The 17297-nt window shown below is 45.8% G+C and overlaps 1 protein-coding gene across 8 annotated transcripts in view; it reads right to left on the bottom strand.

Moving 5' to 3' along the window:
* Positions 1-17297, bottom strand: part of NCOA2 (nuclear receptor coactivator 2) — a 219980-nt gene that overhangs the window by 61819 nt on the left and 140864 nt on the right. For 5 of the 8 annotated variants that reach the window (XM_040433417.1, XM_040433418.1, XM_040433421.1 and 2 more), the window contains one exon: positions 2386-2490. In XM_040433417.1, coding sequence (XP_040289351.1) covers positions 2386-2471 — 86 coding nt within the window. In that variant the 5' untranslated portion in view covers positions 2472-2490. Of the gene's footprint in view, positions 1-2385; positions 2491-15043; positions 15201-17297 lie in introns of those variants that run through there. The other 3 variants (XM_040433422.1, XM_040433416.1, XM_040433423.1) reach the window with 2 other exon arrangements.

The raw sequence follows: 17297 nt of genomic DNA on the forward strand, positions 1-17297 counted from the left end.
AGCCCTGCAAAGTGGTGGCTGGAGGACTCTGGTCCAGCCACCACCAAGCGCGCTCTCCATAGAAGTGAATGGGAGGCCGGCCACTGCTCCCATTCACTTCTATGGGATCGACAGTAATAGCCGAGCCAGCACTCGGCTATTTTCGGCAGCCTCATAGAAAATGAATGGAGGGTGTTTTGCGGATCTGGTCGTGTGCATGAGCGAAGACTTGTCACAGGTGCCTATCCACAGCCAGCCCATCTAGTGAGAACAGACCTCCGTTCTGTACATTGCACAGTAGCTTCAGCGTTATGACAGGGCAGAATACGGCATGTAAAATAACTAGCACGGCGTATTTCCTCTGGGTCACGTGAGCAATATCCCTTACTTCCATGGGCTTAATAGGAATGAGTGTGATAATGAGACACTGCGAGGGAATTAACACCCTGTAACAGCAGATACCGGCCCTCCGCACAAAAACAACATTTCTACTCTTCAGTCTTGAGCCAAATAGGCATCTCCATCACATAAGACAGTCACAAGATTGTATTAGTCACAGGGCCTGTCCCTCCTCCAACACCCCTCATTAAACCGAGGGAGCATATGCGTGTACGTTTTCATACACGTCATTACTGCATCAAGTCTATTAATAAAACTGACGGACGCCATTACTCCGTTTCATCCATGGCTGCCCCTATACACACACAGTGGACCCGAAGGAAAGTTGCACCAATCAACAGGAATTAATAAAGCGTGTGAGAATCCTGTAAAGGTGTTCTCCAGTAAAACAGTTTAAGGCCGGACCATTTTACCCTGTTCAGACACATTTTTCAATTGGCTACTTAGTTTCTGCATTTTTTTTTGTAACACAAGGGGCTATATATTTGTGATTTTTATTTTCGTGTTTTTCTGTTAAAGTCCTTCTTATATATGGAACAGTTTATGGTCGAGGAGGGCAGGGCTAGTATGAGCAAGTCCTTTAACTTTACACACTGCATTTTAATATAAGGGATTATCCTGTAAGGCTGAGTTCACAGCCTTTCCGTTCTTCTGGTCCATTATACGAGCAGAAGAACGGAAAGGACGGATCCAGCACATAACTGAGCCAAACACATGCAGGACTTTTGTGTCCGCCTAAAAATCTTCCTCTGAGCGGAAACCTAACGGACCCCGTTATAGTCTATGGGGTCCGTTGGCTCTATTCGGCTCAGTTATGTGCCGAATCCCTCCTTTCCGTTCTTCTGCTCCTAAAACAGTGCAGAAAAATAGAAAGGCTGAACGCTGATGCAAATTCAGCCTAACTAGGGATGATGTATTTACGCCCAGTTGCAGGAGAAATAATACAGCCTGTGGAGACTTACTGCAAACGCTGAATTGGGTCTGCTAAGAACCAGCAGCTCCAGCAGTTATCGGGCGATAACACATAGCTGGGACAGGTGCGGATTTCATGGCAGTTTCCTAATCTATACACATGATGCTAATTAAACGCTGCGCATTGAGTGATCGGGAAGGCAGGGATAGTAATAAACCATCTGACTTCTCTATGGGGATTTCTGGCTGAAACCGACAACCAGTTCCTTGCTCCTGTACTAGCACATCCTTGCAGGGTTACATGAGGTTCATGGATCGGAGAATGTTTGCTCCAGGTCCAGAACTTCCACTACCGGCTTATAATCAACGCAGGACAGGGATTCCTCTGTTGGCATGTCACTAGTCTAGTGTATGAAGGGGACGTCACAGCCAGCCCTTTTCTTTATCTAGAGCGATGCATAGGCTGAGAAGAGCCTAGACATTAAAACGAGTCGGTCAGCCAGCACCCCTTCACACACAGCAATAGTCACATACCGAAACCGGAATATGTCCCGTGTCAAACACAAGTGGGAAGTGGGGTTCAGATTGGGGCACCTCAAATAATTGAAGCATTTTAGTAAGTTCTATAACCTGTTATTTAAATACGTACAAGAATTTTTTTTTTTTTTTTTTTTTTTAACTGTAGAACACCTTTAACTAATGTATTTTGAGCTTAAAGAGTTTCTGTCACCAGATTTAACCCTATTAAGCTAGCTTTGGGGGTTGTTTCTGCTCCTAGAGGCTCCGTTCTCCCACCTTTGTCGCCTCCCTCCAAGTCCTGATTGACAGGGCCAGGCAGCGCTTGTATCTGTCTGCCAAAACTGTGCTCTGGTGAAATCTCGCGCCGTTCAGCATTCGGTGCAGGCGCGGTGAGGGAAAGATGAAGGCCGGCTGCCAGCTTCCTCCCCGCGCCTGCGCTGAATACTGAACGACGCTGACCTCTATTTGATGTGATGGGACAGAAGCACACTTCAAGATGTATAAGCCCCTGTACACACCACCATTCTGGTCTTGGCTGCAGATTGCATAAAAGTGAAGCTATAACAGCACAAATACCTTGGGCCAAGCTGATCTGGACTCTCCTTTCTCTTCCGCTGCTCCACCCTGGAAGGGTCCGAGGGATTATCTCCTATTCCACTCATCTTGAACACATATCAGCAACTAGAGCAAATGGAAAGAAAAGGAACAATGATCAGCAAATAGATCTAGGAGTGCTGCTCAGAGATAAAACCAAAGGCTTAGTGTAGAACATCACAGATCAGAGAATTACAGAACTAGGTAACATTATCAGAAAAGTGTTGTGCACGGCCAGGAGGCTTCGGCCACTGACCTGAAGGAGAGCGGCTAATCCTAGCCGGATGCACTGCACACTCATCAGCTGTTTATGGAGGCCTGTAGTCTGTCAATGCACAGCGTAAAGGCTGTCATCAAACAATCTCACTGCTGACAGGTCTGCAGAGTCACAGTGGGGATTTGGAGATTTTTGGCAGCCCCGCTGCTTATAATCTGATTGCTCCTGTGGCTAAAGGAAGCTTTTGATACCATCATACCAGGGATTACAGGTGCTGTTCTGCTATATGTTCTTGGAAGTGTTTCTAAAGGTGACATTCCAATATTTCAAAACTATTCAAAGCTGCTACGAAAACGGAATGTGCTCATTCTCCTTTTTCTGTCATGGACAAAAATCTGGGTGGATTATTTTCTACAGTATATGAATGGGGTATAAAATCACCTATTCACTTTCACTAAACACCCACTAAAACTTAAAGGGGTTTTCTGAGAACCTCTGGTTAGGTCATCAGTATCTGATCGGTGGGGGTCCGGCATGCGGGGACCCTAGACGTTCAGCTGTTCGAGAAGGCATCGGTGCTCCTGTGCGCGCTACAGCCTTCTCTCGGCTTTTCCTAGGCCAGTGACGTCACATTCACCGGTCACCTGGCCTAGGCGCAGCTCAGCCCCACAGAAGTGAATGGAACTGAGCTGGGATACCGAGCACAGCCGCTATACTATGTACAGCGCTGTGCCGTCACAAAGGAGCACCACTGCCTTCTCAAACAGCTGTGGGACCCCCACCGATCAGATTCTGATGCCCAATCCTGAGGATAGATCATCAGTTTTAAAATCTCAGAAAACCTTTTTAAATATCAGCGCTCAACACTAAATGTGCAAAATATATATATATGAAAAATCAAAACAGTCACACCCTTCAGAACAAATCACTTGAATAACTGTTGAGACTGGGAGCTGTAGTTCTACGGACTCTCCCTCCTCCTTCCAGCCCATAGAGTCAGCAGCCATCAACTTTTCCCATTCAGAGGATCTCACAGGAGCCTGGATAATATAACAGGCTTCCACTGGTACAGCGGCTCTGCTTGGTATCACAGGGTCAGCCTCATTCACTTCTTTGGGGCTGAGCTGCGCCTAGGCCATGTGACGTCACGTTCATCGGTCACTGGTATAGAGAAAGCTGCGACACTACTGCAAGCTCCGGTACCTTCTGAAACAGCTGATCGGTGGGGTTGCCGGGTGTCGGACCCCCATCGATCATCAGACACTGATGACCTATCCTGAGGATGTGTCATCAGTTAAATAAATCTCAGAAAAGCCCTTTAATTTGTGAGATCAATGACAACTCCGACTTACACATTAAAGGGAACCTGTCACCGGGATTTTGTGTATAGAGCTGAGGACATGGGTTGCTAGATGGCTGCTAGCACATCCGCAATACCCAGTCCCCATAGCTCTGTGTGCTTTTATGGTGATACATATGCAAATTAACCTGAGATGAGTCCTGTCCCTGACTCATCTCACATACAGGACTCATCTCAGGTTAATTTGCATATGTATCAAATTGGTATTTTTACACAATAAAAGCACACAGAGCTATGGGGACTGGGTATTGCAGATGTGCTAGCGGCGATCTAGCAACCCATGTCCTAAAGGTGACAGGTTCCCTTTAAAGATACTGTTGGCTCAGATGTTCTAGAGATGTAAGACAATGTGTTTGGGACAGATTTTGTAATTTTAGTTTTCAAATGTTGTTGTTTTTTATTAGGCTACTTTTACACTGGCGTTTCAGGGCTCTCACAAGCGGCCCCAAACGGATCACTTTGGCCCCAATGCATTCTGAATGGATGCGGATCCATTCAGAATGCATCAGTTTGGCTCCGCTCCGCCTCCATTCCGCTCTGGAGGCAGACACCAAAACGCTGCTTGCAGCGTTTTGATGTCCGCCTGACGATGCGGAGCCAAACGGATCCGTCCTGACACACAATGTAAGTCAATAGGGACGGATCCGTTTTCACTGACACAATATGGTGCAATTGAAAACGGATCCACCTCCCATTGACTTTCTGTGTAAGTCAAAACGGATCCGTTTGCATTATCATGAACAAAAAAATGCATGGTAATGCAAACGGATCCATTCTGAACGGATACAAGCGTTTGCATTATCGGTGCGGACCCGTCTTTACAGATACCAGACGGATCCGCACCCAACGCAGGTGTGACAGTAGCCTTCTATAGAAATAAAAAAGCAGCTATTTTAATGGAGATTTGAGCTCTGTGCCCCTAAATGCCCCAGAAGAAGTTGGTCGTGTGGCGAGACCCAGTTTACCAGGCTCCTCTGAATGGGGAAGATCTAGGGGCCCGAAGGAGGAGGGAGAGTCCGTAGAACTACAGGTCCCAGCCAGTACTTCACATCAGTACACGAATGATATGTGCTACTTGCATTTACCTCGAGTGAAGGTAAGTACGGTAACTTTCTCAACAGTTATTCAACTGACTTGTTCTAAAGCGTGTGAAAAACACGTGATTTTTCTTTTTTTTTTATTTGCGTTTGTTGCTTCTAATATTTGCACCCTAGTGCCGAGCGGTGATACTTATCTACATTGTATACTGATTAAGTGTGACGCTGGCCTGTATGATCACCTGCTCCAGCAGTGTGTACTACTACGCGCAGAAGGCTTGCGGATGTCAGGAGGATTTCGGCCTACATGGCACTGTAAGATCAGAATCAGGGTTTAAGACGATACTTCAAAAAAGAAATAAAAATTCTATGTTTTATGATTATTTTTTAGACTGAAGTCAGTAAGAAGACTGAAACCAATGTGGAAATGTCTATGAAAGGTAACAGAGCATTTTACTGCGACCGCAATCATTTCCGGTTTTATACGGGATCACTACATGTAATCTATAAGGAAACACTAGATGGAAAAACGGATGGGAAGGTAACAAGGATGGACAAGCTTTACACTACGGATATATAACAACATGAAGATTTTATTGTGTTTGACTGTACTTTGCTGTTAGTTTATTCACTTGCCCCGGGTCAGCTTCTAGGGTACTAGGTGCCGGGACACCGCACAGAAAACCCGCCACATAATACAGTACAGAGATTTTTCAAACGGTGCGGAAATCTGCGGCGTGGAAAGTGACCTGCAGTGTGGACGGTGAAATCTGCAGCAGGACAACTGTTTGTGCGGATTTTCAGTGATCTCGTCGTTTGCAAAGCACAGGGTGAGACCAGGTGAAATCTGCCCCAAATCCGCTAGTCACATGACGATCTGGTGCAGGAAGGCAGCAAAAAACACACAAAAATCTGCAAAAACTACACTGCAATGTGAATGTACAGGAGGGCTGGAATAACGTCACTCTGATCAAGACCGCTCGACAAAGCCGTCAACAAAGTTGGGCCAAGGCCGCTGTTTGAGAATTATGGTAGGTAGGAATGGAACCAGGGGTCCCTGGAAATAACATGGTAATACGGACACTGCTGTATGCTAACGGATACCGTATATTACTGCGTCAGATCCCAAGGCTTTTTGGAAAGCTGGATTTTGACTTGAGATGGTTCTCTTTCTTAGGAGATACCGCTTTGCATATTCGTCTCCCTTCACAATTACCGCAATACAATGGCTCTCCTCTCTCGTCCATATAAACTATTTTCGCTCTTTTACCAGCATCTCTGCGATTCAGATACAAAACCCTGTATAGTAAAGGAGTATCCTCGCCCTGTGCTGAACAGCATCACATAATATATTCCAGTTGGACTACTTTCACATAAGCGTTTTGGCATTCTGGTTTTGTGAGCCGACAGAGGATCTCAAAATTGGGCCAAAACGGTTCTGTTTAGGGAAAATGTATTGAGAATGGGGTATGCGCCTTTCAGGATGCCTTCCATTCCAGGGGCATTCCGTTTTGTGACCGGACACAAAACCACTGCAAAAAAACTGAACCGTCACCCATTGACTTCCATTGTTTTCAGTGCCAGACTCAGTTTGTTCCATTTTGATTTTACACAACCACATCCTAATGAAACTGATGCATCCGGATGTGTTAAATCAAATGGAACCGTTTTGGTCCGGTTTTGAGACCCTCTGCCGGATCTCAAAACAGGAAACCAAAGCTCAGATGTGAAAGTAGCCCTACTGCATGTGGTTATTATTGGTGCCCCATAACAAGAGGCGAAAGAATCCGGGGTCATCTATATGTTACACAGAGGTCAGCGCATCCTCAGCACAGCAGATAACCCCCACACCAGCATGATCATTTCATCCATATCATTCACATCTGAACAGGAATCACTTTGTGTATATAAGACCTTAACCTCTTAAGGCCCCATTCACACGACCGTATGGCCACCGTGCCCGTGTTGCGGTCCGCAAAACAAGGGCACCCACCATGTGAACTCTGCATCGCGGTGCAGATCCACCGACTTGAATGGGTCCGTAATCCGCAAGATACGGTAACAGATAGGACATGTCCCATCTTTTGCTGTATCTTGCGGATCACAGACCTGCTCAACACGAGCATGGAACCCGCATGGTCGCGTGAATGGTGCCTTCAGGGGTTGTGCGACAAAAAATATTTTACGTTTTTCATACCAGCACTTGAATCTGAATTCATTAATAACTGCATGTAAATAGAAATTTTCCGTATTTCTCTCTCCACCTCACTGTGGTGGTCGCACATGCTCGGTTTAAATCTCCTTTTATGACCCACATCTGATTTGGCTTCCAAAACTGAGTCAGGTAACCCGACTGTGTGGCCATACCCTTACAGGAAAAGAGCTCCCCCCTTCAGCTGCCAGCTCTAAATAAACCTAGCAGAGTAATTGCAGCAATGAATGGGGAGATCTCTGGATCCATGTGAGGTACAGGGCTGCACTATAGGTTGTCTGATGTACTATATGTCGTTTCATTTTTATTTTTTTACACCAATCATGGCATAATCCCTTTAAGGACCTTGCAAATTTTCATTTTTGCGTTTTTTACTCCTTGCCTTCCTGGAGCTAGTTTTTTTTATTCTTCCATTCACATGGCCATATGAGGAAGTTGTACTTTCTAATGACACCCTTTTATATTGCATAAGATGTAATGGGAAGCTGGAAAAAAAAATTCCAATTAGAGTGGAACTGAAAAAACAGACCTGGTACTGTCATTATCCTGGTCAGTAGGATTAAAGTGTTAACGCATTTATATTGTTTTTCTTGTTTTAATACTTAAAAGAAAATAAAAAAACTTTTTAAATTTTTTTTTTCTTTGCATTGCCATATCACCCCCATAACTTATATATATATATATATAAATAAATTCAGAAATATATATATATATATATATATATATATATATATATATATATTTAAACTTTGCCTTTTTTTCACTTAAAGAGGGGATTTTAACATGCAAGTGTCTGATCACTTCACCCATAGACTGCAATGCTTTACCATTGCAGGCTATGGGAGATTCATTATGTTCCTATGGGGCCTGCCTCAGTGCAAAGGAGACTCCAGAAAACCGTTCACGGATGGAAAGTTAGTAGCGAAAAATCTGCAGTGGATCGGGAGTAAAACAAAAAAAAAAAAAAGTCTAAAATGCGCTGGTTTTTGTGGTGGGACTGCAGATGGGAATGCATCAGGCTCTCCGCTGTTTTCAACCTCTGCATAACCAGCAGCATAAAAAAGGTAACCTATGGATTGAAAGTCCGCTTGTGCTGTGGGATTTCTCCACAGTGTGTGGATGAGATTTTAAGAAATCTCACCCACTTGGCTGGTACTGAGCAAAGCTAAGATTTCCAACATGCACTTCCAATGCTTGTGCTACGTAAGTTTACCATATTTCTCGCCCCCCAAAGTGGGGGAAAAATTTCACTCCGTCTTATGGGCTGAATACTAATATGCGCTTCAATTATGGAAGCGCTCATTAGTACCGGAGGATCGGGAAGTGGTGAAGGCTTTGTACGGTTTCCTGGTCCTCGGTTGTCGGCTTTGCTGTGTGCGTCGCGTCACAGCACAGCCGCGGCAGAAAGAAGAGAGTGCTGGCGGTGAGGAGTGGCGGCAGACGAAGCAGGAGGTAAGTGTTTAGTTTTTTTATTTGCTCTGAGGTATGGGGGTCTAATCTGAGGTCTTATTAACATTGGGGGTCTGATTGGGGCTGTGACCTGAAGTCTAATAAAAAATATTTTTTCTTAATTTCCTCCTCCAAAACCTAGGTGAATCTTATGGGCCGGTGCGCCTTTATAGGGTGAAAAATACAGTATGTCCACACGGGACAGTGCGATTTCCACTGCAAAATCCGCACTGAATCCACATCTTTCATGCTGATTTTTTCCAGATTTGCAAAGGGCGATAACCACAGTGGAAATCCACAGCACAAGCTGACATGCTGCAGACTTAAAACCAAAGGTCATTTAGTCTGCATTAACTTTTTTCTCCTTTGTTTTTACAGCGTGCACGAGATGCAACTCCGCAGCTTTCTTGCCGTGTGTACACATACCCCGATTCATATCACCCTTAATAAAGATGCTGCTATTTCGCCCATGCACGGCCTTTTTGTCTTGAAACTGCTGTATGGACGAAACCGCGACTGTGTTTCAAGTTCGGCATACAGGGTTTGGGTTATCTACGAATTCCGTTATGGATTCCGCTACCACGGACCATGAGTTACTCCCTCGCTGTAAATATCCGGTTTGACACCACCTGCAGCTAATCACTGGCAATCAAGACAAATTGTCACATGACACAAGGGGACCCGATCAACGCAAAGAACAGTGACCGTTTTCAGCAAGGAAGGCCAGCAGAACATCGCAGTCCGGGAGGAGGAGGAGCGTGGAGCAAGCTCCCATTCTCCTTGGATATTTTTTTTACAGGTTTACCGCATTTGCAGTTTTCTCTTATCCCCCATGCTTGGATCCTACTTCCTGGTTTGTCATGTGACTGCTGTCCCATCAGGCCTTGGGGCAGTGAGATGTGTCCTGACATCAGATCATGTGACACTAACCACGCCCCTTGTTCTTACCATAAGGCTCCAATGCAGGACATAACCAACAGCAACTGAATAATCAATACAAAGTTGCCACAGGACGCAGTGGTAAGCTAATAACTTTTGAAAAGGCCAGTTTTGATAAACAGAGGTATTTGGGGAAAGTGATATAGCGGTGATATCTGTTGGGCAGGACACATTTATATTAGGGGCACAACCGCTATAAAGGGCTGTCAACTTTTCTCCCAGACGCCTCAACTGCAAAACTACCCAGCAACGCAAGTGCAAAGGAGGAGCCTGGAAAAACCAGCTGAATAACCACCTAGCAGCTGTAAGCCCGCCACCCTGCTGTCACTTCAAGAAGTATATAAAAAAATAAAATAAAAAAACAACACACTGCGCAGAAATCCTAATTTTAAGGGGCTATCCAAGACATACAATGCCCCGGCCCCCCATACTGGTTATACTTACCCCACTCCCCGTGCAGCTGGACGCTAGGGAGGCTTGTTCCAGTCGCAGCTTGCTATTGGCTGCCCCAACCTAACGGTAACCTGTAAGAGGTCCCGGGCATTGTGGGGGGCATTATAGGTCTTGGATAACCCCTTTAATTCTCAAAAGGCAGGAAAATCCATTACTAGTGTCCACTGATCACAGGATCACACAGCACCATACAATCAGTCATTACATGATCAATGATGGAATCCATAAAGTTTTAGAAGTCCTAATGTTATAAGACAATATGGAGTCTAATCCTGATTAAAGAGTCATTCTCCTCTTATAAAGGTGCGACAGGTCAGGTCTGGTCCCTGCGGTTGGACACCCCCTCCCCCCCTGATCATAAAGTGATAGGATAGTCTAGCCCCACCCCCTCATGGCTCTGTTCACACTACATCTCACTGGCAGGTGAGCCACAGCCATTTTTGAATTGCTCTGTGATTTTCGACAGTAGACTGTGCTATTCTTCTCTAAGGGAACGTAACTGAGCCACAGATACTTTGGAGTAAAGAAACGTAGTAAAATCAATTGAATCCAACGGAAAAAGTCCAAAAACCTAAGACTGTGCCCAGATGAACCAGATACAGGGCTCCTCACACAAACTCACGGCCGTCAGGGTAGTAGCACGTCCTGGGCTGGTGGTCCTTAGTAGCAAGCCTGGCATTCAGAATATGACACCCATCGGCGTTTCCATCTCCCCCTCTGTATATAGCACATATAAAAAACATCCTAATGGCTCACGCACACGACCGTTGGGTGTTTCTCGGTCTCCAAATCGCATTTTGCAGAACAGAAGGGCTGGCCCCTAAGAGAACAGTCCTATCCTTGTCCGTAATGCAGACTTTTTTTGGGGTGAAACTGCCATGTGGACACTGAATGCACACGGAGTAATTTCGGTTTTCTTTTTCCTTTTTTGTGGCCCCATATACGGGTCGGAAAAAAATGGAACGGACACGAAAAAAATACATTTGTGTGCACAAGCCTTTAACCCCTTAACGCAAAATGCCGTACATGTACGGCGGGCTGATCGGGCGGGTGCAGGAGCTGCACTCGCCCGATTACTGCAGGGTTCCGGCAGTCCCTGGTAGCAGGGCCCCTGCTATATCCGCCGACATCACTGTTTACAGCGATGCCGGCGGATTAACCCCTTCTATGCCGCGGTCAGCACTGACCGCGACATAGAAGTGGTTTGCGGTGGGTGAAGGAGCGCATTGAGTCCCCGCCCAGCTGTGGTGGGGACCCGATGCGTGACAAAGCAGCCCGATGCCTTGCACGGCATCGGGACCTGCCTTCTACGGGTGCCGAGGAGATCCAGCCTCAGGCTTGGTCTCCTAGGCAACCTATTCGTGTACTACTCAGTGTAATCCACTAACAGGCAATGCATTACAATACAGATGTATTGTAATGCATTGCAGAGGGGATCAGACCCCCAAAAGTTGAAGTCCCAGAGTGGGACAGAAATAAAGTGTAAAAAAAAACAAAAAAAAAACGTTTTTAATAAAAATAAAAAAGTTTCAAGTTAAAAAAATAAAAGACAAAATATATAAACACACATATTAGGTATCGCCGCGTCCGTAACAACCGGATCTATAAATGTATGACATGATCCACTCCGTCTGATAGACACCATAAATAAAAAATAAAAAAAAAAGTGTCAAAGAAAGCCATTTTCCACCTAACATCACTAAAAGTGCAACACCAAGCGATTAAAAAGGCATATGCCCTCAAAATAGTACCAATCTAATCGTCACCTCATCCTGAAAAAAAAAATGAGCCCCTACATAGGACAATCACCCAAAAAATAAAAAAAAATATGGCTCTCAGACTATGGAGACACTAAAACATGATTTTTTTTGTTTCAAAAATGCTTTTATTGTGTTAAATGTAAAAAAAAAAAAAAAAAAGCATACGTTAGGTATCGCCGCGTCCGTAATGACCTGCTCTATAAAATATCACATGAACTAGCCCCTCAGGTCAACACCGTAAAAAAAACTTTAAAAAAAACTGTCATTTTTTTGGAACCTTATATCAAAAAAAGTGTAATACCAAGCGATCAAAAAGTCATATGCACCCTAAAATAGTACCAATCAAACCGTCCTCTCATACCGAAAAAAATTAGCCCCTACATATAACAGTCGCCCAAAAAAATAAATAAACAAACAAACTACGGCTATCAGAATATGGAGATCCTAAAAAAAAATATTTTTAAATGCTTTATTATGTAAAACTGAAACATCTAAAAAAAAGTCATATTTGGTATTGTCGCATCCGTAACAACCTGCTCTATAAAAATAGCTCATGATCTAACCTGTCAGATGAACGTTGTAAATTAAATTTTTTTTAAAACGTGCCAAAACAGCTATTTTTGTTACATTGCCACACAAAGTGTAATATAGAGCACCCAAAAATCATCTGTACCCTAAAATAGTACCAACAAAACTGCCACCTTATCCCGTAGTTTCCAAAATGGGGTCACTTTTTTGGAGTTACTACTCTAGGGGTGCATCAGGGAGGCTTCAAATGGGACACGGTGTTAATAAACCAGTCCAGCAAAATCTGCCTTCCAAAAACCATATGGCGTTCCTTTCCTTCTGCGCCCTGCTGTGTGCCCGTACAGCAGTTTGGGGTCATTTTTTGGGTGGTTTCTATTATGTAAGCCCCACAAAGTGACTTCATAACTGAACCTTACAAAGTGGGTTTTGGAAATTTTCTGAAAAATTTCAAGATTTGCTTCTAAACCTTCTAACGTCCCCAAAAAATAAAATCTCATTCACAAAAGGATCCAAACATGAAATAGACATATGGGGAATGTAAAGTAATAACTATTATATGAAGTATCACTATCTGTTTTAAAAGCAGAGAAATTGAAATTTGGATAGTTGCAAATTTTTCCACATTTTTGGTAAATTTGGTATTTTTTATACATTTTTTGACTCAATTTTACCACTGACATGAGGTACAATATGTGACGAGAAAACAATCTCAGAATGGCCTGGATAAGTAAAAGCGTTTTAAATAGGGATCGACCGATTATCGGTTTGGCCGATATTATCGGCCGATATTGAGGATTTTGAACGTTATCGGTATCGGCATCAATTTTGCCGATATACCGATAACGTATGGGGAACACAGAACGCGCTGCTGACAGCGCTCTCTGTGTTCCCTCCGCAGCACAGGGGAGAAGGAAGCCGTGTCTCCTCCCCCTGTGCTGCTGCTGCCGCTGCCGCCAATGAGGGGATAGAACATAAGAGGAGGGGAGGGGCTGTGGCCGCTGCGCCACCAATGAAGATAAGCCTTTCATTCATTCATATACACAGGAGGCGGGAGCTGGCTGCAGAATCACATAGCCGGCTCCCGACCTCTATGAACGGCAGCTGGGGTCCGCGGTAGTTAACTCCTCAGGTGCCGCGGATCGCAGCTACCGCTGATAGAGGTCAGGAGCCGGCTATATGATTCTGCAGCCAGCTCCCGCCTCCTGTATATGAATGATCGAGAGACTTATCTTCATTGGTGGCGCAGTGCGCCCCCCCAAGCCCCCCAGTATTAATCATTGGTGGCGCAGTGCGCCCCCCACCCCCATCCCGGCCAATAGTAAAAACATTGGTGGCGCAGTGCGCCCCCCCCCACCCAGTATTAATCATTGGTGGCAGTGGCCACAGGATCCCCACTCCCCTGCTCCTCCGATCGGAGCCCCAGCTGTGTAAGCCTGGGGCTCCGATCGGTTACCATGGCAGCCAGGACGCTATTGAAGCCCTGGCTGCCATGTTCAGCTCCATGCTGCTGTGTGCACTATGCACAGAGCAGCAGGGACAGTGTGAGATCCTATTCACCCTGATAGAGATCTATCAGGGTGAATAGGACAAAGGTTCTAGTCCCTAAGGGGGTTAAAAGTTAGTAAAAAAAAAAAAAAAACAAACACAAAAATATTAAGTATAAATGAAAAAGATTTATAAAAAAAAATACACATTAACAATAAACATATTAATTTTCAGCAGATTTGTGTAGGAATTTTTTTTTCTTCTCAAAAATGAAAATTCCCAGAATATCGGTATAAATTATCGGCTATCGGCCTGAAAGTTCACAAATTATCGGTATCGGCCCTAAAAAATCAATATCGGTCGATCCCAGAGTTTTAAAGTTATCACCACATAAAGTGACACTGGTTAAGGTGAAAATGGCCCGGTCCTTAAGGGGTCAAGTGTGGAATGATGTCACCTTTAGCTACAATGTACGTCATCCATGGTGCCCACATCCTACCCCCTACACCAGGGATCAGCAACCTTCTGCACTCCAGCTGCCATGAAACTACAACTCCCAGCGTGCAAACATGCTGGGCTGCTGTTCTGGGAGTTGCAGTCTCTGATCAGCTGGAGGTGTCAGGTCCAGGACACATTCCATTACTGGGATTACGATGGGAAGGTCAGAACGAGATGATAATCATTAAACGGTGTCATTATTCATGGAGGAGGAGGCGGCACAAACAGGTTCTGCAGGTCGTGCAAAGAGAAACCAGCTGAGTATCTGCTAACTCCACCTCGATAGTTGTCAGGAATGCCGCGTCCATAGGGTCCTAATCCCTCGGGAATAGGTGTGCAGGGCGGAGGAGGGCTCCCCCTGTTGCCAGGGTAACGGGGAGGCTTCTGCTGGGCATTACAACATAAGAAAAGGGAGAAGTTGTCCTCCTGGAGAGGCTTCTGGAGCCCTCGCTTTGCGCTACATCAGCAGCTTCCAATGAAATCTCCTATTCATATGTAAAACCAGGGCACTGCCATGGCCGGGGTCCCCCCCAGCACCTGTGGCAGGACCAGCACCCCACCCCCCCAGGGGTCAGGGGTCATGTGGTGACAAGGTCAGGGCAGCAGCTCCCTGGCCTCAGCGCAGGAGGCTCCATGTTGGTGAAGCTCCAGAGCTGCTTACTCAGCAGCCAGCAGAAAAGTTTCCAAGTCGCCTCCACTCACCTCCAGAGCTGCACATCAGTTTCAGCCGAAGTCTGTGGTGGGGATCATCTCCCTGGGAACAACATCCAGCGCCAGAAAAACACAACCCCCAGCGGGAGAGGAAGCGGGGGAAACGTGATCAGCTGCTGCGGCCGCCGCTGGAGTGACACTGCCAGGGCGGCTCCGCCTCCGCTCTCCCCGGAGTGACACCAGCACGCAGCCCCGGGCGCCGCCCCCTCACTCCCTGACAGCCGCCCAATTGGCTCGCGGCTCGCCCTCTGTTTACTATGCAGGGAGCTCAGTCACTGGAGCTTGCTCCGGGAGGCTGCGGCCAGTTTCTGTTATTTACTGGTGCCTCTCACAGGGCGGAGCCGCGCGAGTGACGGAGGATTATGCAAGCAACCCGCCAATGGCTTCTCCCGACGAGCCAGCAGCCACACGACTGACAGACACACGAGACCGTGCCCTGTCACACGGCTCCGTGCCGCGCTGCTTAACCCCTTGGCTGCTGCTGCAGAAACCACGCACCAGGGCCTCCCTGTCCCCGAGCGAAGAGGCTGAGCCGCCGCTGGCTGCCAACGGCCAATCAGATCCGCTTTCATTCTGTAGTCACTGAAAGCGGATTGGTTGCTAGGGGTAACTGTTCTCCTGCTCTATTTTTACACACACGACCCACAGCGTTCGCGCGCGAGGGCAGGCGGAACCGCGGAGCAGTCGCCCCTAGCAACCAGCAGAAGGGGCTGGAGAGGACGTCACAGTGGGGGGCTCCTTCACACACATGATCAGGGTTTTTTTTTTAGGCGTTGGTTTCCCACATAGGGTGCAATGGTAAACTGGCTCAGTGGCCCATAGCAACCAATTAAATTCCACCTTTCATTTTTCAGAGCTGCGTTGGAAAATGAAAGGTGGGATCTGATTGGTTGCAAGGGGCAACTAGGCCAGTTTTCCTTTACACCAGTTTTGATAAATCTCCCCCAGTGTTTTAGCACCTGCCTTTTTTTTTACATAAAAATTTGTACCCCCGTGTAATGACTAAAACGGGGAAAAAGCATTGGTAAAAAAAAAAACACTAGCGCCCCTACACACCAAGAGTTGCCAAGATTCCAGTGTTTTAGCGGTGTTGTTTTCCAAACCGCCTTTTTCTTCTGACTTTTCATTTGCCTTAGACTACATTCACACGACTGTGGTGTTTAGTGGATCCGCAAAACATGGATACCGGCCCATGTGCGTTCCGCAATCTGCAGACCGCCTATGCCGCCGCTATCATAGAAAATGCCCATTTTTGTCCACAAGAATAGGACATGCTACATTTTTTATGCGGGGCAGCAGAATGGAACTTCGGGTGTGGACAGCACACCGTGGGCTGTCAGCATCTTTTGCGGCCCCCTTTGAAACAAATGGGTCAGTACCTGTTCCGCAAAATTGCGGATCGGATGCGGACTCGTTCATACGGTTGTGTGAATGTAGCCTCAAGAGAAGAAGTTGAAATGCCCAAAAAAAAAAGGGCAACAATAAATTGGGTGACAAAAAAGCTTCAACGACACCGACGTGTTGCACTACATTCATGCGACACCAAACTTAGATGGATTTTTTGCGACTGTCATGTCGCAGTGTGACACCATTGACTATCATTATAAAAAAAAGGTGCCCGACTAGTCCTAGCCTTAAACATTTTTTTTTTTTTTTTTTTTAAAGCCACCTAACAAAAACAACAGTAGCAAAAAAAAAAAAATGTTTTTATGTTCTGTTTGATATTTCCAATAGCTGGTGTTTTTACTACAAACAAAAACTCACCAAAAACACCACTAAAATCACAAAAGTGCATAAAAACATCACATAAAACTCATCTTTGTGAATCCACCCTGAAAAGACATCAACAAACACTTCACATGCGCAAAAAAACCCCCTAAGGCCCCATTCACACAAGCGAGTTTTCCACGTGATGTGAACGCATTGCACCCGCACTGAATCCTAACCCATTCATTTCAATGGATCATCAGTTCTGCGTTGCGTGAAAAACGCAGCATGTTGAATGGGGCTTCACTGGAAAACGCATTGCATCCGGAAGCAAGTGCGGATACGATGCGTTTTTCACGGATGGTTGCTAAGAGATGTTGTTTGAAAAACCTTCAGTTTTTTATCACGCGCATGAAAAACGCATCAAAACGCATTGCACCCGCCCGAAATAAACAACGCAATCGCAGACAAAACTCACTGAACTTGCTTGCAAAATGGTACGAGTTTCACTGAACGCACCCGGAGCCAATCCGTCGCG

The sequence above is a fragment of the Bufo bufo genome, chromosome 5 (assembly GCF_905171765.1).
Source record: "Bufo bufo chromosome 5, aBufBuf1.1, whole genome shotgun sequence".
In the NCBI taxonomy this organism is placed as follows: Eukaryota; Metazoa; Chordata; class Amphibia; order Anura; family Bufonidae; genus Bufo; species Bufo bufo.